Source organism: Opisthocomus hoazin, chromosome 15 (assembly GCF_030867145.1).
Source record: "Opisthocomus hoazin isolate bOpiHoa1 chromosome 15, bOpiHoa1.hap1, whole genome shotgun sequence".
NCBI classification, from domain to species: domain Eukaryota; kingdom Metazoa; phylum Chordata; class Aves; order Opisthocomiformes; family Opisthocomidae; genus Opisthocomus; species Opisthocomus hoazin.
This window is the reverse complement of record NC_134428.1, coordinates 13,565,431-13,593,406: the sequence shown is the minus strand read 5'-3', so window position 1 is coordinate 13,593,406 and position 27,976 is coordinate 13,565,431. Positions and strand designations below refer to the sequence as shown.

Genomic DNA, 27,976 nt, shown 5'->3' with positions numbered 1-27,976 from the left:
CCCTGCGTTGTGGTGCAGTATCATATTCCAGCCAGTAAATTACGATGATCCCAATCCAACTTTCATTAGTCACAGTCTCAGAGAGCAGCCTGCTCCTGAGAAGGGAGAGGTGGGCTCACGAGAGGCTTTCTGTCTTACAGAGAGCAGCCCCACACCGTGTGGCAAACGTTAAGCAAAAATTTGGAAATATTTTTATTGCATAAAAAAAAAGCCCCCAAAACCCCACAAAAAAGCCCCTGCAAGCATTTTTAACAAATAATTTAAAAAACAACACTGAAAAATCTTTCAGTGGGGTCCTTTTCCCCTGCTAGGGCTCCCGAGCCAGCCTTTGGCAGCACTCACCCAGTACAAACTGGCCTCACAGCTGGGGGTTACCGGGTGCCGCATCCACACCCCACTTCCCTGGAAATGCCGTGTTTGCCCTCCTGCCCACAGCGTTTGCAAACTCTACAAAGGTGGCACTGCGAAGTAGGTGGAGAGAGCACTTCTTTATTTGCAGAAATGATTTCAAATTCCAGAGGAACACATCTAACTTTTATCAAAACCCATAATTAAAATAAACCAACACCCTGCTCAGCAACAGCTGTATTCTTAAGCTGAAGGAGCAAGGAAGAATAAAAAAGGATTCTTAAATAACCTGGGAGCTGGGATAAAATAACCACCGCCACGCTCCTCCCAGCCGGCGCAGACAAACGGTGCCTTTGAGTATTCATGGTCCTGCCAGGCTCGGCCCAGCCCGGATCAGCCATCAATCTGATCACGGCCGCAAACGCCAGCACGAAGCACATCACCAAAACGAGCTGCTTGCGGTAGGATACGCTCCCAGCCCTTCCCAGCCCCTGCGAGCAGGGATGCCTTCACGAAGCTTAAAGCCAAACCAGCAGGCAGGAGAAGAAAAAACCCGGGAGCATAGAAACTACCTCTTTACTGGAGTCTTTGGGACCTTTACAGATGAACAAACTTCTCTGCGAATTCCATTTTCGACTAACCGGCACCCACCTCGCCCAAAGTACATCACACGAAATATGTTGGCTTGGGAGCTTTTTCCTCTCAGAGGGAGAAACGAAGCCTCCCCTCTTTGAGCTCCCGCAGCATGCAGCTGTGTTATTAACAGCGATAAAAGGGGAGGTGGGCAGGGGCGGACGGAGCCCTGCGGTCCGCTCCCAGCCAAGCCAGCCTCGCGTCGGAGGTGAGCGGGGGCTCGCGCCCAAACCCGCGAAATGAACGCCAGCTTTGCCGTGAATTTATATGGCGAAAAACCGGGCCCTTGGTCAAAGCAAGCAAAGCATTTCAGATTCGTTCCTCTTCCAAAACACACATACGCGGGAGCGTGTCCGCAGGCACGCTCAGACCTACTCTACAGCCACAGCATCACCCTCGCTGCAGCCCCGGCTCCTCTCAGCCACAGACACCGCAGCTACACTGCAGTTAACACCTCCGACAGGTACGGCAGCAACAACGCAGAGGCAATTTAAGCTTCACTCACGTTCACACGGCCTGCAAATCCATGCAAGATGCTTTCAGAAGCCTCCTTATAGGCAAAGCCAGCATTTCCTCTGTTCAAATGGCACAAGAGCCCTCAAAAATTTCTTTTACAAAAAAGAAGTTTCCTCATGACAGAGATCCAAACTATTAGATTTCACAGGGAAGTGGGAGAAGACCAAGGGGAACAGGGAGGACGACCAAGCTCAGATGCAATGTCAGCAACACCAAGAGTGGACAACACTGGAGGCCAGAAGCATTTGGTCCAGGGTCTGCATGTGTGCAGTTCCCAGGGGATCCGTCGGAGGTGAGCAGGAAAAGCAAGCCTGGACTCACCGGGGGAGAGCCACTAAAAAGCTGTAGCTTGACACTACCCAGACTTCATTCCACAAAGTAACTTCCAAATCTTGCAGATTGTTCTGTTTAAAAATAAAACTAAACCCCACGATTCTCTGCAGCCACTGTCTGGGAGCGATACCCGCGACCTCCCCCAGAGCGTGATTTCTTCTGCAGCACCCAGCTCAGGCTGGGCACCCCATTACAAGAAGCTGAAAAGGTGGTGGGAGGTCCGAAAAGCACAACAAACCTGCTAAGAAGCTTCGGAAACCACCACGCAAGGAAATGTTCAAAGCTGAGTAAGGAGAGCTCAGCTGAGGATTAGCTGATGTGGAGGCAGAGGAAGGCTGGTAGTCCAGGACAGACACTTTAAGGATGTAAATGTTAAAGAAAGCAAAACAAAGCACATTGAAATGAAGCTTGAAGTCATCATCAAGAGGAAAAAAAAAAAAGGGCTGAAGATGTCTGCTGGACCACAGAGGGCAGAGACGCTGTGGAGCCTGGAGCATTTGAAAATAGGTTAGACAAATTCTGGGACTTCTCTTAATTGAGCAGTGGCAGCGAGATCATGTGGTGCAAGAGGCTCTTCCACCTCCAACTGTCTTCTAGATCAAAACAAAAAAGGAAAAGAAAACCCAACATGCCAGCAGGATGGCTTCCCCTCATACCTTGCACGCGGTTCTCCGCCCCAAGGTGACCCCGCATTTCTAGCTGGTAACAAATCCAGAGAGGAGAGGCTTTGCCTCTGCCACCGCCATCCGACAGACACAGTGCAACTGTGGAACAGGCAAGACAAATGACACATTGGCTGTTTTTAAAGCATTGCACAATGGCCTTAGATTCTGCATAACCTACCGAACTGCAAGACAAAACCCCCCTCATAGAATCACTGAGGTTGGAAAAGACCTCTAAGATCATCCAGTCCAACCATCAACCCACCACCACCATGCCTGCTAAATCATGTCCCCAAGTGGCACATCTACCCATTTTTTGAACCCGTCCAGGGATGGGGACTCCACCACTTCCCTAGGCAGCCTGTTCCAGTGCCTGACCTCACTTTACAAGGTGACATAAAAGTTAGGTAAAGCGTGCCTCTACCTCCCGACTCGCTGCCTAAACCAACACTGCTCCAGTCTTTGCCAGCAGCTCCAAGGGAGCATCACAGCGATAAAGGGGAAGGAAAGGAGACAACAAACATACAACGCTGCTATAAACTGCCTCACACACTACCAGCGAGCGGTCCAGAGGGTCTGCGTGAAAAGCCAAGCCACCCTCAACACCCTTCAGCCCCACGCCTTGTTGGCAAGTCCACAGAGCACGTAACCGGTCCTAGCACTCTCTTCAAGTGGCACAACAGTTGCCCATTACAGATTGCTGGAGGACCAGCTGTATCTTCTCTGCTTGAAGCTACCTCGATCTGGCGGTCTCATCCCCAGCTGCTGGGACCTCAGCATCACCCTTTCCACACACCTTTTGAATCTGAAGGTACTGGCAATAGCCTCAATCCCTATCCACCTGTATCACTTCAAACTGGCTTTAGCTTTCCAAGCCTCTATCTCTCCCAGTCCACACCAACACTTCACTGCCAACACCCCAACCATGAAGCTCGTTGTCTTTCAGGAACCCAAGCTTCTCAAGCAAAAAATCATCCTAACCCCCTGCCTCCCCAGTTCTTCTACCCATGGTTTTCATCATGCAGAGGGGAAAAAAAAAAAATCATAATAGAAAATCACAACCACATCATTTTTATGGAATAAATGCCAGTTGGTCTCTTTCCTTTGACATTTAGCTAATAATTGTTTCAGCCAAATAATCTGACAGCGCTGAGCTCAGTAGCCCATAAATGCCTCTGGTACATCACTGAACGCTGAAGACACCCCTTGCTGCTCTCCAGCTCCCCAGTATCTGTGGTTACACACACACACACACCTTCCTCCGTCCCTCTGAACCCTTCCATGAATCACTGGCTGCGATGACTTGCTGTGCTTCCTCCAAGCAGTTTGTTCCACCACCACCCCATGCATACCTTCCAGCATCCACCCCTGCGGGCAGAAGCCAGGAGGGAGGAGAGGGAGAAGAAAAGAAAGCAAGTACCTCCTCCTCTTTCCAGGTGAGAGGGATAGTAAGAGGACTGGAATTTGCTCCTCGTTAACTCCCTGCTACCGACACCTTCATGAGCCATCAAGCCCCGGCATCTCCCTTTCAAGCTTCTCATTTCCAGCTGTAGCACAACCTTTGCTTACATCTTCAAGTTTCCTTTCAGTAGCTTAACACCATTTCACCCACCTGGTGATGCTCCTAGCTCTCAACTTTCACCTGAACTGGATTTCCATTTTTCAGAAGACCCTAAAGTTGCATCTGCTTAAAACAAAATAGGTCAAGAGACTGCCCCAGAACTCCTCCCTTTATTACTCCGCACACTTGCTGGGAGCGCCCAGCCCCCACCACCAAGCCCTTCTCCTTCACACTCCATGCACCTTCTTGCTTCTCCTGAGCTGCAGGCTAGCAATAACGCACGCAGAGGCAGCACAAACATCACTTTATCTCTTCTGGCGTGCCTCTGCCAAAGGCACAGGGCTGTGTTCCCTGGGGTGCCCGGTACCTGTGGGCTCAGCCGTCGCCACATCAACCTGCCCGGGGGGGTCAGCACTTGCTGTACCGGGAGACAGTTGTTCTGCATGCCAAGAGCGAGCTATACGAGCCTTTTGATACAGAGAAATGTATCTAAAAAGCATCACGTATTTCAGCATGGACAGCATTACTGGCAGATGCGTGCAGGGAGGAGGAATAAGAGACTTTAACGGAACAGCCGAGGGAAGGAGCCTCCAGACAACCGCTTCGAAGCTGGGTCCACCTGAACAGACAGCCTTCAGCGGCACAAAACCTCCCTGGCCATCCTGCTTCGGCTGAGGAGAGCCCTTCACAGTCCGCAACCACACCTCAGGCCGAGATCTCGAAGCGCTTTGCAGGTTTACTGTCACGCCTTTGAAGCGCTGGCACGACTGCCACCTCAGAACCAAGGCACCAGGCACAGGGCCGGAGCGGCAAGCCTGGGCTGAGCCGCACCAGCTGCTGGCGCTACGAAACGCCGGACCCACCGGCCACGTCCCCTGCCCGCCCCAACTCCCCACGCCCTCGGGCTGCTCCACGCCGGGTGCCAAGGCGAACGGCCCCCCGGTAAGCTCCCACCGTGTCCCAAAGCAACGGCCATGGTTCATGGGGTTGGCGAGCCCGCACGGAGCGATGCGCACAGCGACGAGGGGGGACGTGCACGGCACAGAGCGCCTGGGCCGCGGCAGGAAGGTGCGAGTCAGAGGCTTTACGCCGAATGAAGCTTCCCCGCTTGACAGAGGCAGGAGCGCGTTGCCGAGATGCTCTCGTAACTCGCCCCCGGTGCCATGACGCTGCCTGGTTCACCACGCCACGAGGCGATGCCATCTGCACACACGCTGCCCCTCACCAGCAACGATCTGACAAAGAAGTCGCGTATCTCCGCTTCATAGAGGCAACTCCTGAAAGGAACACCTCTGTTTTATCTCCAAGAGGCGTTTTTACCACGAGGACAGAGATAAAAAAACCCTCCGCCACCAAAGCGCTCCTTCATGCGCGATGATTTGCTTTGTCATGCCGCTTTAACACCGGCACAGCGGCTGCAGCTGGAGAATTAACACAGATCTCCCGGGTGAGCACAGGGAAACTTCACACAATGCCTGCACACCTTAAAAAATAAGTGGGTTTTTTTTTTTTCCCTCTTGCGACAAACCGTCAGCGAGTCCATCTCCATCCCCTGGCACGCTGCTGGAGCTCTCTCCATTTTGGGTTGGACCGGGCAGCTTCAGATTACACCGCATCTGATCTGCTGCAAGGGAACACCAGCTCCCCGTGGCACAAAGCGGCGGAGAGGAGGGACAAAGCGCGTGTGGGATCATCAAACCCGCGCGAAGCGGGGAGCCCCGTCCCCGGCAAGCCCACACGGGGACCCTCGGTGGCGAGGAGCAGATTCCGGGATCTGGCTGCTGGTCCCTCGCTCACGGGAGCTGCTCGGCGGAACCAAAAGGCATTAGGGATGGAGAACAAAGAGCAGGGACACGGGCTCCCAGCGGCACAGCCAAGATGCTCCCAGCAGGTCAGGACTGGGAACGCTCCAGCTCCGGCTCCAGCAGGCTCCCTGCGCCCACCGAAGCCAACGTGTGCCCTTCACCGGGGACTGCGCGGCCCAGGGTATCGGCTCTCCCGAGGGCTGCCCTCGCCCAGCGCCGAGGCTCCCCACCGGGTCCCACCAACCCGGGGCAGGCTGGCGGGTGGGCCCGGGCCCGGCATCGCCCGTGGGGCCCCGGGGAGCCGCCGGCCTCACCTGCTCGGCGCCGTAGGCCGTGGCAAACTGGACGAACTCCTCCACGCGCACGAAGCCGTCGCCGTCACGGTCCAGGGCGTCGAAGACGGAGCGGAGGCGCGGCTGTTCTTCATCCTCCTCCTCCTCCTCCTCCTCCTCCGGCCGGGACGGGGGCTCAGCAGGGCCCTCCGCGGCCGGGCAGCCCGCCTGCTCCGGTGGGGACCACGGCGGCGGCCCCGGGGCAGGCTCAGGTGCCCAGAGGCCCGGCTCCGGTCCCGGGTCCGGCTCCGGTCCCGGCCCGTCGCGCCGCGGTCCCCAGGGCAGCGGGGGCTCGGGCACGGCCGCCGGCGGACGCGGCTCCATTTTCACCGGCCCCCCGCCACCGCCGCCGCCGCCGCCCGCCCCGCCGCTGCCCGGCGGCCATGCCCCGCGGCCATCGCCCCCCTAGCCCCTCCTCACATCGCAGCCGCCCGGAGGGGCGGTGCCGGTTACCGGTGCGGCGGTGCCGGTGCTCAGCGGCAGCTCCGCCCGCCCCCGGGCACACGGCTTTGTGCGAGGCGGCGTCCGCCCCGCCCGCCCCTCCCCGCCCCGTCCGGGAGCGGCGGCTGCGAGCGCCGAGGGGACGGAGGCGGCGGCGCCGAGAAACGACCCCGCCCGCCGGCCCGCGCCGCCGCTCCGGGGCAGCCGGCGGAGAACCGACAGATCCCGCCCGGTAGCCGCCGCAGTAGCCGGGGCGGTGACGTCACTCGTCAGGGTGGCCCCGCCCCGACGCGAACCCGCGCGGAGGCCCCGCCCCGCGCTCTCCGCCGGGGGGGTGGGGGGCGCGCATCGGGAGCGCGCCCCGCTCCAGGCCAGCGGGCAGCGCGCCGCGGCCGCAAGGCCCGGGAGAGGCGTGCACTGGGAGCACTGGTTTTCCGCGCCCCGTCGGGGCCAGGCTGGGCCCGCCGGAGGCGGCGGGCAGCGCAGGGCTCGGGCGAGCCGCCGCGGCCACGACCACGGAGGCGACTCAGCCTCCTCGTGCTCCCGCCGCCGCCGGCCGGGAAGCGGGCGAGGGGCAGCAGCCAGGCCTCCCCGGCTCCCGGGGCCGCAGCATCGACGCCCTGCGCGGGGGAACGGAGCGGCAGCGGCGCAGCTCGGGCTGGGAGCTCTTTATTGACGGCCCGGGGGAAGGAGCAAAACCCGGCAAGCCCACAATCAAGGAGGAGACGCGATCACGCAGGAAAGCAAGCCGCGCGCAGTTCGGGATAAGCTTAGGAATTGCCGTCAGCAGCAGAGGCCGCAGTGCGTGCCCCCGAGGAGCGCGCACCGGGGACGCGTTTGGCTCCAGAGCCGGTGTGGCCCCCGCAGCTCCTCAGCTCCGCGCCCTGCTCGGAGAGGACTGAATTTCAGCGAGCCCTTGATTTACCCCCAGCTGTAGGGTCTGTACGGAGAAAGGAGACAGCGTGAGACCGGCGTGACAGACAAACAACCGGACACCTCCAGCTCCCAAGGGATGCAGCGCTGAGCCAGCGCTGGCAGGCTTCGACCTGGCACCACCTCTGCTCCCGGGAGAGGGACATCCCACCTGCATCTGCGTCAGCCTCAGGGCACTGCTGCCCCAGCCCAGAGCCCCCGGGAGGGACGGGGGGCTGTTTCCCCCGGCCAGGGGCCAGCTTGGTCCTCGTTTCCCCTCCGAGAGCTGCCAGCTCCCACTGCCAAGCCAGAGCTTCTTCCAGCATGAAGGCTCACCTTAACCCCAGACGGGCTGAACTACCACCCCCCCCAAAAGAGGAGCTGCTGCTGGGGGTCTGAGACAGCTCTCAGGCCAAGATGCAGGAGAGGGGAGGAAGAGGACGGATATCCACGGGCAGCACTGCCTGGGAGGCGGGAAAGGCCAGGAGAGCAACTCGGAGGAGACACAAATGGGCAGTGAACATCACGGCCTGCACACCAGGCGCTGTCCCTGTGCCCTTGGCCATGTCAGCTCAGAAGAAAGTACCGGCACACAATGGGGGTGGGCTTGCTCCCCACCCAGCACCCCCAGTGCTCCCTCCCCCAGGCAGAGGCAGAGTCAGGGTCACCACCACCACCGGTCGCTGATCAGAGGCAGCAGCTATCGGCTCCGACTCAGGGAGATGTCGCCCTGAGGTGTCCAGGGCAGCAGCGTTCGGTCACGTTTCTGTCCGTGTCCATCGGTCAATCTCAGGCTGTCCATCACTGATTTTTGTTTGCTCCTGCTGCCCAGAAATCTGCAAGACAGCAGGGAGGTGGGTACACAGGGACCCAGGCAGGGGCAGAGGGGAAGAAAGCAGAGCCCCCTCCCAGAAAATGCCAGGCCCCGGTAACCAGGTGCCGGCTCCCCTCCCACCTCGGCAGACAGACGTAGCCCACGCGAGCCCAGTGTGCAACTGAACCACAAGACAAGACATGCTGCAGCGACTCAAGCAAGGAGGAAAGGGGAGGCAGAGGTGGTCAGGCCTCCGTGCCCAATCCTTTTGGTGAGGCGCAGAACAGGGGCATCCCGTCGCTTAAAGGGACACTCAGAGGTGTCCACACAGGGATCCTCCATCGGGAACGACAAGAGACACCACATCAACCGCAGGCACAGAGGAGAAGCCCAGCAAGTTCTCCTGCCCTTCCCGAATCATCCCTAGGACTGCCCACGAGGACTCCAAGACCTTCCCCACATTGCCTGGTGCCCGCTCTGACGACAGGGCCGACCAAGCACTGCCAAGTGGAGACGTGCACTGGCTGCCCTCACCCAGAGACCCCGAGACCCAGCGTCTGCCCCCTCTTCCCCAGCACAGCGTGTGCCACGCAGCTGCCTCAGCAGGGGCAGAGCCTGGTACTGGTAGAAGATGACCAAGGCATGTAAAGAAGGCAATGTCACACCCACTGCTACGGCAGTCGTGCCCCTGCAGCATGGGGCAACAGGGTTTCCGACACGAGCCCTGCTCTAATCCCACGGAGGGGGAAATGCACATCACCTAGAGTTTAGCAGAGGATGAAGCAATACCCAGCAAGGCGGGGAAGTTGTTGGCAGAGGTCAGCCAGCTCCCGCCATCCACGACCAGGGTGGTGCCCGTCACGTAGGAGGAGAGGGGGCTCGCCAGGTACAGCGTGCTGTGGGCGATCTCCGTCTTGTTTCCTGCGCGGTGGAGGGGGATCGTGTCGAACTGGCTTGATTCCTCGGCAAATTTCCCACCTAAGTGGCAGAAGAAAAAGTCAGCTAGGAGCATGGGACCACCTGCCCACCACCACTGCCTGCCAGACACTGCAGCACTGCTTGCCTGGGGCTTGCTGAGAGTCCCAGTGAACCCAGAGGAGATCCTGGCACAGCCCTGGGGACAGCCCAGGAACAGCGGCCTGAGAAGAGAGTTAAACAAGGGGAGTTCAAGCCCAGCAGTGGGATTTGTACCGCAACAGTGAGTTCAAGACAGGATGTCCAAGAGCTTTCCCAGCCTCCAGGGCTGAACTGGCACCCTGCCGATGAACTGCAAGAGCTACACCATCAGGCAAGGCAGCTGGTCAGGCTGAGCTTTGTGGGAGCAAATTACATCATGGTGTCAGAGAGGACAAAAAGCTGCCACTTGACAGAAAAATCAGTGCCCTGCAAGGTACCAAGGATGTGGGAAGGGTTGCTCCCCCAAAGAGACGTGCCAGGACAGCCGGGCCCAACAGCAGTGCCCCCGGCTGCATCACATGCTCCACGAGCTGCACGGCCACAGCCCATGAGGGGCCCATCACGGCCCCCTCCCAGACACATGCCAAGCAAGCCACCACCAAGGCAGAGACAGGAGCCCCCGGCTGCCTTACCCAGCCGCCGGTAGCCCTCGGTGCCTGTAATGGGGCCCGGCGCCAAGCTGTTCACTCGGATGTTGTTGGGTCCCCACTCCACAGCAAGGTGACGGGTCATGGCATCTGGGAAGGGATTACAACGGGAATGAGAACTTGAGAGCAGAGCCATTCCAGTAACTTCTAGGGGGGACAAAAAGTCACAGGAGACTCTGGCCAGGAGTAAAAGGCCCTGGAAAAGCAAGCCTGGGGGAGAGAAGAGCCTCAGCCGAAATGCAAGCATGTAGTAACCACACCGATTCATGTTTGCCTCTCCCACGGCCATCTTCCCATCCCAATGTCTGGGAAGAACTGGCTTCCTTACTGGCCCCACACAGACCCCAGCAAGGAGCGTTTAGGTACCTATGGCAGCCTTAGCAGTACCAGCATGCACCTGGAGGGCCTGCCCTCGGTAGCTCAGGGTTGCCGTGATGTTAACGATGACCCCACCGTGGTCCTGGGGAACGAAAGGAGACGTGGCATTAGGCGGGGGAGCGGCACAGGGCGTCACGCAGGGGAGTGCTGGGACAAGAGAGCTGGGCTAGGAGGGACAGTCATCTGTGGGCATCGCCACCTCTGCACTGCTAACCCATCACCGGGGCAGCACTGCCCACCCGCCCCCACTGAGCTGGGGCAGCCAGCGGCACCCTTCCAGAGAGGCCGAGATGCAGCGGACAAGCAAAGGCCAAGGGAAAGCAGAAGAGCTGGAAAACAAGCAGCAGTTCACAGCTTCTTCCCAGGAAGGTTGCAGAGCGTGGAAAGGTTCCACAAAAGTCAAAGCCCCAGGGCTAGAGACAGGCAGGATTCCCAGTTCCTGCACAGGGGCTGCCATCCCTGGGAGGGAACGGACTGGATCTGAGCAGGGTGGGTGGCAGAGGCCCAGCAGCACAGCCCTGGCTACGGGGGTGCTGTGCTCCCTTCTGCCCTCCACACTTCCCTGAATTTCTCAGGAGCAAAGTGTGGTTTGTTTGACACTAAACCCCAGCCTACCGGGAGCCCCTCCACCAAGTCCTCTGCCTCTGGTTCCACTTACCCGGAAATATTTCTCAAAGAGGACTTTGGAGGTGTTGAAGGTGCCGATGGTGTCGATATCTATCACAGTCTTGAAGGCGTTGAAGGACAGGGCGCTGGCTGGGCACAGAAAGTTTCCCGCAGCACCTGAAGAACAAGCAGCCAGGGGCATAGCCAGGACTGGGCCAGGAGAGATCAGGCTTGGGAAAGAGCATCTGGACAGCTGCCCAGGGGAAAAGGACCTTGGGGTGCTGGTTGACAGCCAGCTGAACGTGAGCCAGCAGTGTGCCCAGGTGGCCAAGAAGGCCAATGGCATCCTGGCTTGTGTCAGGAATAGTGTGGCCAGCAGGAGTAGGGAGGTGATTGTGCCCCTGGACTAGGCACTGGTGAGGCCGCACCTCAAGTGCTGTGTTGGGTTTTGGGCCCCTCAGTAAATGAAGGACATTGAGGGGCTGGAGCATGTCCACAGAAGGGCAATGAGGCTGGTGAAGGGTCTGGAGAACAAGTCTTATGAGGAGTGGCTGAGGGAGCTGGGGCTGTTTACTCTGGAGAAGAGGAGGCTGGGGGGGGACCTTATTGCTCTCTACAACTACCTGAAAGGAGGGTGTAGCGAGGCGGGGGCTGGTCTCTTTTCCCAGTTAACTGGCGATAGGACAAGAGGCAATGGCCTCAAGTTGCGCCAGGGGAGGTTTAGATTGGATATTAGGAAACATTTCTTTACTGAAAGAGTGGTCAGGCATTGGACCAGGCTGCTCAGGGCAGGGGTGGAGTCCCCATCCCTGGCGGGGTTCAGAAAACAGGTAGATGCAGCACTTGGGGACATGGCTTAGCAGGCATGGTGGTGCTGGCTTGATGGTTGGACTGGATGATCTTAGAGGTCTTTTCCAACCTCAATGACTCTGTCAGGCAGGTTCAGGGCACTTCTGCAAGAGGGACAGTGAGTGATACTGTCTGGGTAGGCTGAAGAGCACGTGGAAACAGCCCTGATAAGGGGATAAACAGCTCGTGGCTGTGGGTGCCCAGTGGCATGGCCAGCCTGAGGGCAGGAGGGTGCTGTGCAGCGAGAGCAGGGATGAGTGGATGGCCACGCATTAAGAACAATTCTTCGCTTCCTCCGAGCCCGTCCCCTCTGCGCTCCCAGGGGCTGCCAGATGCTCCCAGGCCAAAGCAGCATAAGCCAGACACGAGGCAAACACAACCCCCACGCAGGAAAATGCCCTTCCTAGCAGTGAGTCTGTACCAAGCCTTCCCCCCACCCACTCCAGCAGCTCACTGTTAACGAGGATGTCAATGTGCTGGAACTCTTTCAGTGCCTCATCCACCGCTGCCACAATGGTTTGGGGCTGCCTGACATCTATGGACAGAGGCAGGCACTGCTGGCCTGTGGCTGCCACCAGCTTTTGAGAGGCCTGCAAAAAAAAAAAAAAAAAAAAAAAAGAGGGGTGATACTCTTTCTGGGACTCTCCTTCAGCAAGGGGCAGACCTGCTGGAGAGTAGCTCTGTGGAGAGGGACCTGGGTGTCCTGGGGGATGACAAGTTACCCATGAGCCAGCAGTGTGCCCTGGCTGCCAAGAAGGCCAATGGGATCCTGGGATGCATTCAGAGGAGTGTGGCCAGCAGGTCAAGGCAGGTTCTCCTCCCCCTCTACTCTGACCTGGTGAGGCCCCATCTGGAGTGCTGTGTCCAGTTCTGGGCTCCCCAGTTCAAGATGAGGAGCTACTGGAGACAGTCCAGCGCAGGGCTACGAGGATGGTGAGGGGACTGGAGCATCTCTCCTACGAGAAGAGGCTGAGGGAGCTGGGCTTGTTCAGCCTGAAGAAGAGAAGGCTGAGAGGGGACCTTAGAAATGCCGATAAATATCTTAAGGGTGGGGGTCAGGAGGACGGGGCCAGACTCTTTTCAGTGGTGCCCAGCGACAGGACAAGGGGCAATGGGCACAAATTGAAGCAGAGGAAGTTCCGTCTGAACATGAGGAAGAACTTCTTCCCTCTGAGGGTGACAGAGCACTGGAACAGGCTGCCCAGGGAGGTTGTGGAGTCTCCTTCTCTGGAGATATTCAAGACCCGCCTGGACAAGGTCCTGTGCAGCCTGCTGTAGGTGACCCTGCTTCGGCAGGGGGGTTGGACTAGATGATACCCAGAGGTCCCTTCCAACCCCGACCATTCTGTGATTCTGTGAAGGGTTAGACCCAGACCTTGTAACAGGCAAGCAGAAAGTCAGGCAGGAGCCACGTCCCTGTCAGCACGCAGCAAATGCTGCAGGCAGGGGAGACACCTGCATAAACACGGCCAGCTTCTGCCCTGCAGCACCCTGGAGCTAAGCCCTGGGGGAGCCAGTGAAAACTCCTGCAAGTCGCATCCCAGCCAAATGCCAGTCTGGCCCTGGGGCCACAACTTGCCAAGCCCAGCTACCTCTGGGGCCTGCCATCGACACAGCACATCCCAAGCAACACCTCTGCAGGGCAAGTACAAAGGTTGGACCCCAACAAGGCATTTTTGGCACTAACCCAGACATAATTAACCTTTAGATCCAAAAATCTCAGCAGGCAAAAGGGCAAACGCAGAGCAGCAGTTGCCAAGGTCTCTGCCTGCGAGGCAGAGTGGGCCAGCTCTTCGGCTCAGTGTCTGCCACGAACCACCCCTGAGGCGCTCGTTAAGAACACAACCTTCCCAGGGTTGGACCAGACGACCCACAGAGGTCCCTTCCAACCCCTACCATTCTGTGACTTCTCCTGTTGCACTGCTCCCAGGGCTCCCAGTGGAGAGGGCAGAAGGATTTCCAGGCATTCACAGCTCTCCTGTCTGCCTGCCTGTCCCGCTGGAGCCCACAGACCCACCTCTGACACTCGCTGCAGGTTCCGGCTTGCGATGACCGTCCGGCAGCCGTGCCTACAAAGAAAGGGCTGGTGAGACGGACCACACAGCGCCGGCTCCTCACCGGGATTACCCGGAGTCGGGTTGGTGAGAGGTGGCACAACGTCCCAGGAGAGAGAGCTGCTCCTCCGAGCCCGCGGGACTCGAAGCGGGAGAGCCGCAGGGCACCGGAGACTTGACCCCAGCCCCTGCCTCCCGCCGCCCCCCGAGCCAGCAGACCCGCAGTAGGCACGGCTGCCCGCAGCTCTCACCGGGGCTCTGCCGCCCCCGGCTTCGCACCCCGCCTCTCCTGGGCCCCGGCACCACAAGGGCAGCGGGGCTTGTACCCCCTCCGTCCCGCGTCCCCGTCGGGCTCCCGCACCTCATGAAGATCTCGGCGATGCGGAAGCCGATGCCCGAGCCGCCGCCGGTGATGAAAGCCACCTGGCCCCTGGGGAGACAACGGGACGGTCAGAGCCAGGCGCCAGGCACAGCCCCCGGGGGAGGCGGCCCCGACCGGCGCGCAGGCCGCGACCGGGACAGGCCGGGCCCGCAGGCCGCGGCCCCGCACCCCGCGCCCGCCGCGGCCCGGCACTCACGCCAGGAGGTCGGGGCTGAAGAGGTGGCGGTACTCGCGGAGGCAGTCGTCCGTGTCCACGTCCGGCGGCGGCCGGAACGCGGCGGCGGCCTCCGCCATGGCGGCGCGATCCCCCGGCACCGGGATCCGCGGCAGCCGCGCCGCAGAGCACGCCGGGACGAGGCGCCACGCACAGCCCGCCGGGAGATGTAGTCCTCGCCGGACACCCCGGCTCTGCACAGGCGCGGGCGTTCAGGCGTTGCCTGGCAACGGCGCGGGGATGGCGCGGCCTTCCCACAGTGCCGCCCAGTGTCCCCAGTGCCGTACTGGTGTGCCGGTGGCAGCCCGGCGACGAACCCGTCCCTCCAGTGCCCGCCGGGGACAGCCCACTGCCTCCCAGAGCAGCCCAGTACCGTCCCAGCGCCCCGCGGGGACATCCCAGTGTCTCCCAGAACTTCCCAGTACCACTCCAGTGCCCCCTTAAGATAGCCCAGCACAGCCCCAGAGCTTCCCAGTACCACTCTAATGCCCCCCTTAGGACATCCCAGTGTCTCCCAGAGCTTCCAAGTGCCACCCAGAGCTCCTTAGTACCTTCCCAGTGCCTTCCAGGGCCATCCCAGTGCCCTGCAGAGCTTCCCAGTACTGCCCTAGTGCCCCTCAGGGACAGTCCAGTGCCTCCTAGAGCTTCCCACTACTGCTCCAGTCCCCCCCGGGGACATCCCCGTGCCTTCCAGAGCTTTCCAGTACCACTCCTGTTCCCCCTAGGGACATCCCAGTCCCTCCCAGAGCTGCCCAGTACCACCCCAGTGCCCTCAGCGACATCCCAGTGTCCCCCAGAGCCCCATGGCGCTTCCCGGCGGCATCCGAGGGAGGAGGCCGAATCCACGGCTCTGGGCTTTATTGGGGGCCGGGGTCCGTCCCGGCCGGGGCCACCCTAGGGCCCGTAGGTGTAGTCCCGGTCTCCGCTCTCCCAGGCCACCAGCTCGTCCCGCTGGAACCAGAAGCTGATCTCCCGCCGGGCCGTCTCCACCGAGTCGCTGGCGTGGACCACATTCCTGCGCGGGGACAGTGACAGTGGCCATGGCCATGGGGTCCCGCCGCTGGCCCCGCTGCCCGCCCCGCGCCCCTACCTGCTGACGTGCATGCTGAAGTCCCCCCGGATGGTGCCCGCTGCCGCCGCCGCCGAGTCCGTGTCCCCCACCATGGCCCGCGTGGACCTGACCACGTTGTAGCCCTCCCACACCTGCGTGACAGTGGACTCCTGAGCCCCCCCGTTCCCCTCCTGGGACCCCAGAACCCCCCAGCCCGGCCCCTCACCATGGCCACCAGCGGCCCCGAGGTCATGTAGGCGAGGAGCGCAGGGTAGAAAGGCTTCTGCCGCAGCTGCTGGTAGTGCTTGTCCAGGAGACCCTGGTCCGCCTGACGGCAGCGCGCGGTGACGGCGGGGACACCCGGCTGGTGCCCCCTGCTGACACCCTCCTCCTGGCACCCCCCGGACCCAGCCGCAGGGCGCGGGGAGCAGCCGGGGGGACAGGCGGCAGCTGGGTGGGGATGGCTACCTGGAGCAGCTTCATGGCCACCAGCTTGAAGCCGCGCCGCTCGAAGCGCTGGATGACGTTCCCCACCAGCCGCCGCTGCACCGCGTCCGGCTTCACCAGCACCAGCGTCTTCTCCTGCAGCTCCGGGGGGGCTGTGTGGGGACAGTGGGGCCAGTGTCACCGCCGGGCACAGGACATGGGTGGCAGCTACGGGACCCCACGCTGCTCCCGGGTCACCGCTCCGTCCCAGCGGGCAGCGGCTGCTGCGGGGTGACCCTGTCCCCATTCCTGTCCCCATCCCGGGGCCATGTCCCCCGGGCCGAGCTGTGCCTGGCAGACTGAGAGGGTCCGAGCAGGGACCCATGGGACGCGCTGCAAAGCCCTGACGGGTGCTGGGGACACGTCCATGGCCGGGAAACACCCTTAAACCCGGCGTGGGACAGGCTGATTCTGGTTAGGGCTGGGCACACCGCACCGCTCTGTCCCGGTGCTGGGGCTGCGGGTGTCACCCCGCGTGCCATCGCTCCTGCCCGGCCTCGGGAGGCAGCCGGGCACCAGCCCTGGCACGAAGCTGCGTGGGATGGTAGGGCCTGGTGTCGCTGTCACCCATAGCGCAGTGGGACTGCAGGGTCCGGCATCGCCCATGCCGCTGGCCCTTGCCGGAGCCACGTTGGCAGGAGGGGACAGAAGTCCCCCAAGGGACGGTGCATCCCGTCCGCTGGAGGAACAGGACAGGGAGGAGAGGGAGGGAGCGAGGACGCCAAGGCAGGGCGCTTCCCTGGCAGCCCCCGCTGTGGAGTCCTGCCCTGGGCCGCGAGCCTGGGCCGCTCCGCGATTTCACCCCCTTTTCTGGGTGTTGCTGGAGGTGGCCCGGCTTTACCAGGCTCCCACCCCCGAGATGGCACGAGGGTCACCCCATCCCGGCCGTGGGGACACCAAATCCCTCGGGACCTTCAGGGTGGTGCTGGGGGAGCCACCAGCTCCAGCCTCTGCCCCATCCCGGCACATGGGAAGGGTGGGAGACCCCGGCTCTGACCCACACCACAATGAAGTGAAGGACCCCGCGAGCTGGACACCCCGCCTGGGGGCTGCCCCCGGGACGGACGGATGGGGGGACCGGTGGCACCAGGTGTGGATGGGGCGGGGGCCTTCAGGGGGACAGGATGGGGGGCGGATCCCCGAGGGGCAGGACAGGCAGGGGACGGAGAGCAGGATGGGGATGGGCACAGGGTGCCCAGAAGTGGGACAGGGATCGGGAGTAGATCCCCAGGAGCAGGATAGGGAAGGGGCTGAGGGCAGCATGGGGATGGGGACAGGGTCCTCCGGGGCAGGATGAGCACAGGGACCAGGTCCCCAGGGGCAGGACAGGGATGGGGACGGGATCCTCCGGGGCAGGACAGGGACGGGGACAGCGTCCCCAGGGCAGGATGAGGATGGGGACCAGGTCCCCAGGGGCAGGACAGGGATAGGGACAGGGTCCCCAGGGGCAGGACAGGGATAGGGACGGGATCCTCCAGGGCAAGACAGGGATGGGGACAGCGTCCCCGGGGCAGGACGAGGATGGGGACAGTGTCCCAGGGCAGGAGGGGTGCGGGGGCCGGACGGGGCCGCGTCTCACCGGAGCCGTAGCGGCGGTGCCCGGGGGGGGGGCTCGGGCCCGGCGGCCCCCGCAGCAGGCTCCGGGCCAGGCAGAGCCGCAGCGAGCCCATGGCGGGGCCGGCGGGTCCGACCTGGCCGCGGCGGGGCTCGGCCGACCCGGGGAGGCTTTAAGAGCCCGGCCGAGCCCGGGGACGGCTCGGGTTTCCGTCCCTCCCCTTAAAGCAGCCGCCGGGACCGGGCGGGCACCGCGCCTGCACGGGGCATCCCCCGGTACGGGGCATCGCGGTCCGGAGCATCCCCCGGTACGGGGCATCCCGATCCGGAGCATCCCCCGGTCCGGAGCCAGCCCTCCCCCTGCCCCGGTGGGCGCAGAGCCTGTGCTCACCGCACGGGTGACCCCCCAGGTCAGCCCACGCCAGCCTGAGCCGGGGTGACCCCGACGCTGCGGGGGACCCCCAGCCCCGCACCGGCCCCCCAGCGCTGTGGAAGGGCCCCGGTGGGGAGCACCCAGGCCGGCACCCTCCCCATGGGACACGGGGCTGCCCTGGACGTGCAGGGGTGGGTGCGAGACCCCCCACCCCCACAGCACTGCCCGAGCGGGAGCCCCTCTGCTTTAAAGCATCACCGAGAGCTGAGGGAAGCAGGGAGGGGGACGAGCCCTGCGCAGGCAGAGGGGACAGAGGCACCATCACCCCTTCCTTGACCCCAGCCTGTGAGCAGCGAGGGGCACAGCCCCGGGGGTAGGGGAGGGGGATGCTCCCGTCAGAGCAACGTTTCTCCTTTGGGTTGGGTGAAATTCATCCCCGAGTCGCGGCTGCTCCCAAAGGACAGGGACAGCCCCGCAGGTGGGCGTGAGGGGGCTCATTCCCCAGGACCTGGTTTGTGCAGACAGCCCCATCCCAGACCCCATACTGGGAACTGCGCTTTAGTGACCTTCCCATACAGCCCAAAAGCCCACGACATTTCTTGGGAGAGCAGCTTAATGGGAATATTGCTATTAAACTATCTGCAAGTTTATGGAAAAGCCCGGTTACTTCAAGCCTGATTTCTAAACCTGCGATAATTTGAGTGAGTCGAGAAACATCCCGATGCACACAAAGCCATCACTGGGCCGGGAGGAGGCTGGACCAGAGCCTGTCTCCAACGTGTATTGGGCTCCTCGGTCCCCACCGCCTTCCCTGTTTCCTTCCCCCCTCCCCAAGGCATGGGGAGTGGGGTCAGAGCCCCCAGGTGCTGGGAGGGGGGGGCCTGGATGCACTGTGCTGCAAAACCATCCAACATGGCTTCCCCCTGCGCAAACAGATTGACCAAGAGCTCTTGCGAAACCCGCTTTTCGCTGGCCAGAAGCTGGTGACACCCACCCAAAGAGGGGGCTGGAGGGTGGGAACAGCCCCTCTCCACTGTCTGCTGCACCGGGGTGACAGTACAGAGGAGGGGGCTTCTTTGGGGAAGGTCAATGCAGCCCAGACACAAACCCAGTACCCTTCGATATTCATCCGCTCACCCCAAGGGCCAGGGTGCTGCACCCAGCCCTGCAGTCCAGGTGCTGGCTGGGAAAAGAGAAACAGCTTTCAGCACAGGGGCTGGCAGGTTGGAGCCTGGGCTTTGGCCACCTTCCAGCTGCTGCCCTTGATCAAAAACCATGCCCTTTCACCCTCTGTCAACCAAACGTTTTGCAAGAAACAGAAGCAGCACCAGGCCAGGGCACCGTGCCGGGAGGGGAGCTGTGCCAGCAGCATATGAGATGCCCACGGCTGAGGGAAGCCACAGGCGAGGTGCTTGGCAGAGGGGGTGACAGACAGCTACCACTGTCCCCCACTGCGGCTCAGAGCGAGCAGGGCGGCAGCTCAGGAGGGGGGAGATGCTCCATGGACAGGGTCTGGAGCCTGCACCACATTTTCATACACCTAATTGTCACCAGGAGAAACGAGGACTCAAGGTTTCAAGTGCAGAGAGCAACAGCGAGTTGCTCCAGAGCGGTGCAGGTTCTGGCTGGCAGGGAGCTCCATGCCCTTCGCTCTCTGGGGAGGTAGGAGCTCTGCAGTCTGGTGGCAGATCATCACTCGCCTTCACACTGGCCCTCACACCCCCGTCACCTCTGCAGACTGTGGTCCACAGCCCCCAGTTGCAGGGGTGAGGTGTATCCTCGGCATGCTGGATGCTGGTTCACGTGTGGCTGTCAAGTCAAGGTGCTCCCTGCAGGGTATGAAGCTCCAACATCAAACTGGTCCCAGTTCAGCGAGCCTGGACGCAAGGCTCTGTCTGTACACAGGTTATCCAAACAGCACACCATCTCCAAACAGCAAACACGCACATCGCAGGATGTTTTTCACAAAACTGTAACGAAAGGAACCATGGAGCAAGTGCTCCCACACCCCAACCCACCCTCAACACCTCCCAGCTGTCCACGTGCAGCCATCTCACTCCAGTCCACGTCTACAAACGTGTCTGTGGGAGAACACCTCCTCCAGGCTTGCTCCCTCCACAATGACCGGTGCCATCCCCACCACACAGCTCTTACTGCAGCTGCCCTCGTAACCGCAGAGAATTAAGTCTGATTTAATGCTCCACACTAGCTAACTTTCAGAGAAAATCTTTCCCAGCTGCACCATCAGCCATTCTCAAGCTCCACCAAAGCTGGTCCTATCTGACTGGGGACAGGATTTTAACCTCATGCCCAGATGCCACGATCAGGTCATTCTGGCCAGTGACTGGCCTTCAGCTCAGCTCCCCCACAATGCAACACCAGGAATGTCAGGAGATTTTCCTCCGTGGGGAAGCTCTTCATCAGTTCAGACAACATCTCCTGGAGGGAACAACCAGATCACCGCACCAGGCAGCAGAAACCACCACCAATCAGCACCAGTTTGGCCCAGCATCTTGCAGGAACTGTTGGACTTGCTGGAAGCCTGGACAAGGCATTTCTGCACCCGCACGGGCAACGCACCGCCCGCTGCCAGTCCTCTTGCCTGGTTGTGGGGAAAGGCTGCAGATCACAGCCCGTGGCACGAAATCATTTTGATCTAGTGAACAGCTCGGCAACAGACAGGCCTACAAGGAAACTAAAACAAGTTACAAGTTATTTAAAACAACAAAGTAAGCACTTTATTTCCATTAAGCATGTTGTTTTAGTATCACAATGGAATGATGAGAAAACATTTAAAAAAACCAAAAAAAGTCTCTAATCCCCACAAACAGCAGGGAGGTTTTCAAGGCAATTTAAAAACAAAGGGAGTGACAGAAGTGCCAAAACAGTCCCAACATCACGAGTCTCCTCCTCTGAGAGCCGGGCAGGGGCAGGAAGGTGGAATGACACGAAGGTATGAATGTCTGAAGTAGTCTTTGGCGCTTCTGCCTCACGTTTGATACATACACGATCTCTTGAGACAACTCCACAGAATTCTCTGGAGCCGACAAAGTGCTACGTTAGTAGAACAAAACCCCAGCGAGAGGACTTTCCGTACAGCCGAGATGCCCTGCGGTTGGGCATTAAGACACATCCTGCAGACAGCGCCGACTCCAGCTGGGGGCCTTTGGGTTGAGGGAGGAGAAAAGGAAGCGTGGTGTGTGAATCCAAGAGATGTGCCCATGTGCAAGACGCCGCGCCCTGCAGTACTGACAAAACCAGGGAGGAGAGAAGGTGGTGGCAAAACGAAACATGGATCCTTTCCCTACAGTGATCAAAACACGAGTCCAGTGCAGCAACTATAGTTTCACAGTTCCAGGGGGCAAACTGTCATTGCAGAGTCTGTAGTAACGCAGGTCATTCACCAGTCTGTGCACGTTCTGGGTAAACGATGGCAGATCCTGGAAAAGATCAAACACCAGGCTGTACTGCAAACAGAGTAACACCTACAAGCACTGTCTTACAGCAGAGAACGGGGGGAACCGAGAGGGCCAAACACCCACGTGTATTTTCACACAGCAGAACAACAGACCCATTCCTCCAGAGTCTGTGCCCAGGAAACCCAAGTTTCTGCAGCCCACGCACCGGGAACGGAGACGGCTCCAGAGCTGCTCCATGCAGAGAGCTGACTACAGAGCTCTGGGCTCTGCTCACGCACCGGCTTCTCTGTGGGCAGTCAGGCACCACACGAATGGTCACGACATGGCCATCCGCAGCAGCAACTGCATTCCTGCCAAGGCTCCTGGGTGCCATGTACCATGCCACGTACCCCACAGCAAGGGCCAGCACCATACCACGTACCCCACAGCAAGGGCCAGTGTTCCTGAAGAGCAATTGCCCTCTGGAATCCAGTGATCCTCCCAAGGCTCCCTGCCTACCCTCAACCTTGGTTCCAAATCCCCTCCATCTCCCACAGGAGAAACAGCACTCAATGGACAAGCAAGCTTCAGCAGATGGAAGCCACAACCTGCTGCACAGAGGTTACAGACTCCCGTTTGCTTCACACTCATCCAAGGCGTTTGAAAGAATTGTGAGCTTTCGCAGCTACTCTGCTGTTGTCTTCACTGTAACCCTCAAACATCTGGCCAGCAGCTGGAGCAAGGCTTTGGCAAGGACCTGCATGTCCCGCTCTAGAAAATGTCAGTCTACCCCTATGAAAGCTTCCTCCAGGAGACATATTCCCTAACTCCCACAGCATTCAGCAGTCCGAGAGATGAGATGGCAGCTCTGCTACCCACAGTGAAAGATCCTTGGCTGGGCACTGCTGAGCATGGAAGCGTTTGGAACAAGAGGTACTGCCTCCAAACACTGCCCCGAGAAGCTCATGGATGCCTGCCAGCGCGTCCTAGGAGAAAAGCCCACACAGCCCAGGAATACCGGCATTCTGCTGCAGCGTTTCCCCTTCTTACCCTGTCCATTTTGAAATTCCTTCCCAGCACGTTTTTCTGGTTCGAGTCCACACCATCACAACTGGCCAGGAACTCAGGGAGAAAGGCTGAGTAGAAGCCATCAAAGTCCACTGAAGCCATATTGTAGGTGGCGATGCCGATCTCCTCCTGCAACAGGTCATGCGACTTGTGGACAAGCACCTGGAGCAGCACATTCACAAACTGGAACAGCATGGTTGTCCGGAAGATCTTCTGCAGAGGGAGAGAAGCACACAGTGAGGCGTCTTGGCACCAGCAGCCCTCCCGCAAGAGGGATCGCAGCAGCCAGCACAGAAGTACAGACGCATCGGGCTCGGACCAGGGAAGTGAGCACGGCTCCACAGGGCCACTCCAACACCAGCAGCTCCGGAGCTGTCAGCAAGGTCTGCAAGCTCTCGTCAGCACAGAGAGAATTTTCTAAGCCAAGATCACAAATGGCTACAATAAGCTAGACCAGTATCGGCTTTAAAGCTGTCAGGGAATTTGACCACACTTACATCATGCCCCCAACCCAAGTTTTAAGCATTGGCTTTTAAGCGAGCAGCATCAAGTCCCAGTCAAACTCCAGCCAGTTTTAGCCTGGCACAGCACTCCTGAAAGCCAGGGAATCTGGCTAACTGCCCGCAACAGGCAGCTGTTAACACGATGGACTGTCCTTCAGTTGTGACCACAGATGCAAACCCGAAAGCTCTGCTTTCACAGGCTAAGCAGAAGGGCAAGACCCTGGATTCCAACTTTAATCCTTCTTGACAGCAGCTGACAGGTCTAAATTAGAGGGTCTGGAGAACAGGTCCTACTTGACAGTGATGGACACCACCTGGCAGTGACCGACCGTAAATAACAGATCTCCTGCAGCTGACCTGGATGAGAACAATGGAGGGACTCGGCCACTGTCCCACTGATGATCCCAATTTCCCAATTTCTGCTTCCTCAGACAAACTGCACTGCCACTGTGCATGTGCTTTGCTTTCCCTCATTGTCACAGGAGGGCACACCAAGGCTTTGCTTCGACTGATTGGAGTTGGGATCTCTCCTGTGCCCACTGCAGCAGTATCAGGGAGGTGGTAACGCCACTCTGACCAGCAGCATATCCATCAGGATCACAGCAACCAATGTTGTGGCAGCATATCCATCAGGATCACAGCAATGTTGTGTCCCCAGATCCTGACCTTCAGTTTCTGAGCAGTTTAAAAGCAGTCTCAGAAGAGCACCTGCATACTGCCATGCACAGAGTGTGCGCCAGTCAGCTAGGACTCACCTTGTGGTACAGCTTCTGCTTGGTGTTCAGCGTCTCCAAGTAGAAGAGATTCTGCTTGAACAGGTGAATGTCAGGTTGCAGGAAGGACTGGCCAAACGCCTATGAACAAAGCAGAATTGAAGGAAAGGGATTGATATCATGGTGAGTATCAGACCTGCCAGGCAGAACACCGTCATTTTCACTCTGACACCAGAACAAACTCCTGGGAGCCTCTGCTGCTTCTCAGTGCAGCAAGACAGGAGAGGCGGCTGTTCACGGCAATCGTGCTGCTGCCAGGCCAACAGGAATGAAGAAGATGGAAACACGGAAAGGAGAATGAAAGAAGGAAGAGGATGGAAACACACTCTTCTCCTTGCAGAACAGCTGGGTCCGTTGGGAACATGTGGCCAGGCTTGCAGCAGGGAGGAACACGGCTGCTGAGCACAGCTCCCCTGGCAGGCAGTTTGCTTGTGAAGGACTCGGCTGTTTCTCAGGGACGCTGCCTGAGGTAGCACAGCAAGCATGAACAAAACCAGAATGCGCACGGGTTTTGCTCTCAATATAAGCCAAGAGACCAAGATGACTGGCAGGTGCATTTCAACATGTTACTGCACCAAATTAGACAGATGCTAAGAGATGGGAGCTGGGAGGCTGACCTGGGCTGTACAGAAGCAGGAAAGAGCCTAGGAACACTTGCTGGCCCCACTGAACTGGTCTGGTAGGCTGCACAGACTTCGTGACAAAACACCTTTTACACCCTGAGCTCCTCCAAAATACTCTACAGATGAGGTAGGCAAGCTCTGTACAGAGGTAGGCAGCGGAATTATACCAGGTGGTGCTCCAAGGCATCACAAACGGGAGTTTATCTCCCCACATCAGCCATTTATTGTTGGATGGATAAAAAAAAAGCCAAAGTCCCTTCAAGACCGAGCCAGTTCTGGACTGGGATCTCCTGTGGAAACCAGCACACAAACTAGTAATATCCTCAACACAAATCATTGGCTGCTCTCATAATGGAGAGCATTCAAAAAAAAAAAACTAACCCCAAGACACTGAGCGTTCCACTGCTACAGGTGAGACAGACACTTGGACAGCCGCCCTGCACAGGGACCAGCTCGGGCCTCATTCACACCAAAAGGTGTTAAGATTAGGAAAGGCAAGGCCAGAGAGAAACACAGATACAGTCTATATCCGCGCAAGAGCTCCCTCTTGACTCCTGTACCAGAAGGGACCCAGTCTCCACAAGCACTCCACGATGGGGCAGCTCTGGAGAAAGTCCTCCCACCTCAAGCCTAGGCACATGGCCCTCCTCTCCAGCGCTCGCTGCCCTCGGAGGAGGAGCAAGCCCTACTCTGAGGCTGCCGAACATGGTGCAAGCATGCTTCTGTTACACCAACACGGGCTGAAGGTGAAGGGCCCCACACCGGGTACTCTGATTACAGATTAGGAGGCTGATTTTTTCTTTTTTCTGACTTTGAGTTGCACTACATGTTTTGGGGGCAGTTCTTACATCTAGGGACTGCACGAGAACGGATTTGGCCAGCTCTGACCTAACTAACATGTGGAATACAGTCTGCCATTCTTAAAAATTTGCTGGCTCTGTGTACGTGCTGGCAATACTGCCTCTGCTTTCTCTATTCCCCAGGCCAAAGCCTACAGGATATTAACCCCACTGACCCTTCTCTACCAGATCTGATAGTGGAGCACAGGACAAGGCCATATAAACCAGAAGACATCCCGGTCTCAGGAAACCTTTCCTGCACTGACAGTTTGTCCTAGTGCTAACCACAAGACTTGTAACACAAGTAAACGGGTCAGCGTCAGTAATATATTTTTAGGTCCAGATGCAGGATAAGGCATGAAAAGGAATTAACGTTCCTTCCTCACCGCCTGCTCCCTCGCTCAGCGAGGCATCAGCAAGGCCGCTCTACAAGCACTTTCATTTTCAGCAGTTCATGAAGGCGAGACATCACTCAAGACACGGTCTACTCCCCACCAGCCACACGTTTAACGGACTGCCACAAGTAGCGTACGCTCCATCGCGGAAAGGGCTCTAGACGACTGCGGGAGTAGCTGAGTTACCTGCATAATGGCACTGAACTGCGCTTCGTTCTCCATCTGCTCTTCTGCTACTCCTCTTTGGACGCTAGCCAACACACTAGATTTGAAGAAGTACCGCCAGTTATGGTGAAGGATCCGGAAAAGCAGCTCGAACAACTCTGCTTTCACATCAGGAGATGAGCGCTAGGAGGAAAAGAGAACAGATAACTCAAAAGCAGGCTCCTGTGCTGGAATCCCACCCATCCCCTGGATCCCACTCTAGCAGCACCCTGCTGGGCAAGCACCCAGGGCACTGCTGTGCAGCCAAGGTACCAGAGCACCAAAGTATTTCCTCCTAAGGAAGGCACAAACTCAGCAACTGCTGGATCATGCTCAGAACACATTGTCGAGTTTTACCTCCTGCTTTGAACATGTCTGTAATTTTAGCCTCTGACAAATCCTGACAAAAGCCTCCACCCACGCTGCTTCCAATTCCCACTGCCTGGTCACCCAGTTTCCCCAGGACAGGGACTGACATCTACAGCTCTTGGAAAGCAAAAAGCTTAATTGCTCCCACACCCCCAGGAGTGCCTTCCCTTCACGTCCCCCCTTCCTCCACCTCGTGTGAGAGCAGCCCTACCTCTGCAATGATGGGGTAGACCTGCTCCATGCACAGTGAGATGACACTGGGTAGAAAAGGCTTGAATACTTGGCCTGGCTCTTGTACCACCACCTGCAGTATCTTCAGAAACTTCTCCACCACCCGACAGCCCGTGCTGCCCTCATGGAGGATGCTCTCTGCCAACTGCTCCCTACAACAAAACCAGAGTCATCATACAGGAACTTTCCAGAGATCTGCATGTTTACCTAATTTAAAGGAAAGCAGGTAATGCCTCTAAACTTGCTCGGCTAATACAGACCAAGTACATTAAGCCACAGAAGGGAGCTAGGTTTTGACAGAACCCCCCTGTCCTCAACAAAAGCTTGAGATTGTTTGGGTACCCTCTAGGAGCCAACAGGCCAATGTGAGGCTCCCATTCAGTATCACACACTTCCAGAAAGCCCGTGGAGAGCTGAAGTTGCCCAGTGGCCTGTATGACTGATAGGCATGGGCTGGGTGACTCCAGACCTGGAAGCATTTTCCTTAGATTTAGCCCTGGGACATGACAAAAGCCCAGACACCAAGGGGTTGGAAACACTACATTCTTTAGGGCAGGGACCCGCTGTGTGAGCGGTTTATGAAGATAAATCATCCCGAGGGACAAGACAGAAGTGACCAACATGGGACAATACCTGGTGAACATGTTTAGGAAGGTCTGGATGATCTGCTCAGTGAAAGGCACTCCCATCTGCACCCTCAGTCCTTGAAACAGAGTGAGGAAGAAGCTCAGCATCTCATCTGTCACATCTAAGATAAGAACAGAAAAGTAAAAAGAACATGTTAAGGTAACATTCAAGTGCATCAGTAAGTCTTTTGTGAGATTTGCTCCTCCTGTACAGAGAACCCCATTTATTCTTGGAAATTTAGCAGCGGGGCTGCCATTAGAAACTGAAACTAACGGCCTACAGTACTACCGGGCTTAAAGACTGTTCATCCATTTCTGAAAACCACCAGGGACAACAAGCACAGCCAGCATCAAACAACTCAGAACACATACAACGCTACTGGGAAGGCCCTCAGCCTGGTTTGCCTACATGGAGTGTCTGGAGCAAGCTCTGGCGACGGTCTGGGCCGATTTCCAGTTGCTCATTGCTTGTACAGGGTTAACAGGAAACAAGGAAATCCAAAACAGCTACACGGCTTGGGATGGCAAGGAGACAGAACATAGCTGCTTTTTTTTTTTTGTGGCAGGAACTGAAGAGACCCTTCTGACTTCAGAAGTCATTCTCAGCGCGTGGTTGTGCAGTTAGCTGATCAGCACCGCAGCTAATTCTTTATCAGTCCCGACGTGCCCTACTGAAGAACCACAGTAAGCTGAAGCTGCTCAACTCCTCCTTCATACAGCCTTTTATTGCCAAAAATTAGCAACTGCATGAGGCTGCTAGCCTGTACTGAAAACAACAGGTCACTGGAGTCGCAGCATCAGCTTGCTGTCTTGGATCTTCTCTGCATTTCAACCTACTTTTGCCTCCCCCACACCTGCTTCACTGAGAAAATCCCACCTAACTACAAAAGTTTTCCTGGAATGCCTTGCTCTTCGTGAGACAAGCTGCTGTAGTCCTGGGCATTCGAGCTGCCCTGATGTGATAAAAAAATGTAAGTCTCTGGCCACAAGGTTACCAAGCAACGGTCCTGGTTGTATCTGAGGAGCCTTTTCTTTACAG

The 27,976-nt window shown here is 58.5% G+C and overlaps 3 protein-coding genes across 7 annotated transcripts in view; all 3 read right to left on the bottom strand.

Annotated features, from left to right (window-relative positions):
- Positions 1-7,284: 7,284 nt before the first annotated feature.
- Positions 7,285-14,569, bottom strand: DECR2 (2,4-dienoyl-CoA reductase 2). 2 transcript variants are annotated; one of them, XM_075435925.1, is made up of 9 exons: positions 14,427-14,569; positions 14,210-14,278; positions 13,812-13,863; positions 12,249-12,384; positions 10,998-11,122; positions 10,328-10,421; positions 9,947-10,051; positions 9,118-9,335; positions 7,285-8,379 (listed from the first exon to the last, which is right to left on the bottom strand). In XM_075435925.1, the coding sequence occupies exons 1-8, from the start codon at positions 14,522-14,524 to the stop codon at positions 9,118-9,120; spliced, it is 897 nt and encodes a 298-aa protein (XP_075292040.1). In that variant the 5' UTR covers positions 14,525-14,569; the 3' UTR covers positions 7,285-8,379. The 2 variants fall into 2 exon arrangements, with proteins under 2 accessions (XP_075292040.1, XP_075292041.1); XM_075435926.1 differs by having other exon boundaries at positions 9,147-9,335; positions 14,427-14,539.
- Positions 14,570-15,285: 716 nt separating this feature from the next.
- On the bottom strand, positions 15,286-17,706 carry LOC142363172 (nucleoside diphosphate kinase, mitochondrial). Of its 2 annotated transcripts, none has more exons than XM_075435927.1 (5): positions 17,561-17,706; positions 15,964-16,094; positions 15,722-15,859; positions 15,535-15,647; positions 15,286-15,459 (listed from the first exon to the last, which is right to left on the bottom strand). In XM_075435927.1, the coding sequence occupies exons 1-5, from the start codon at positions 17,649-17,651 to the stop codon at positions 15,339-15,341; spliced, it is 594 nt and encodes a 197-aa protein (XP_075292042.1). In that variant the 5' UTR covers positions 17,652-17,706; the 3' UTR covers positions 15,286-15,338. The 2 variants fall into 2 exon arrangements, with proteins under 2 accessions (XP_075292042.1, XP_075292043.1); XM_075435928.1 differs by having other exon boundaries at positions 15,722-15,823; positions 17,561-17,704.
- Positions 17,707-20,647: 2,941 nt separating this feature from the next.
- The window catches only part of XPO6 (exportin 6), a 57,136-nt gene continuing 49,807 nt past the window's right edge, over positions 20,648-27,976 (bottom strand). For all 3 annotated transcript variants that reach the window (XM_075436379.1, XM_075436380.1, XM_075436381.1), the window contains exons 19-24: positions 26,945-27,059; positions 26,292-26,463; positions 25,694-25,855; positions 23,633-23,731; positions 22,357-22,587; positions 20,648-21,348 (exon numbers count right to left, since the gene is read on the bottom strand). In XM_075436379.1, the coding sequence (XP_075292494.1) occupies positions 21,247-21,348; positions 22,357-22,587; positions 23,633-23,731; positions 25,694-25,855; positions 26,292-26,463; positions 26,945-27,059 (881 nt within the window). In that variant the 3' untranslated portion in view covers positions 20,648-21,246. The remainder of the gene's footprint in view (positions 21,349-22,356; positions 22,588-23,632; positions 23,732-25,693; positions 25,856-26,291; positions 26,464-26,944; positions 27,060-27,976) is intronic.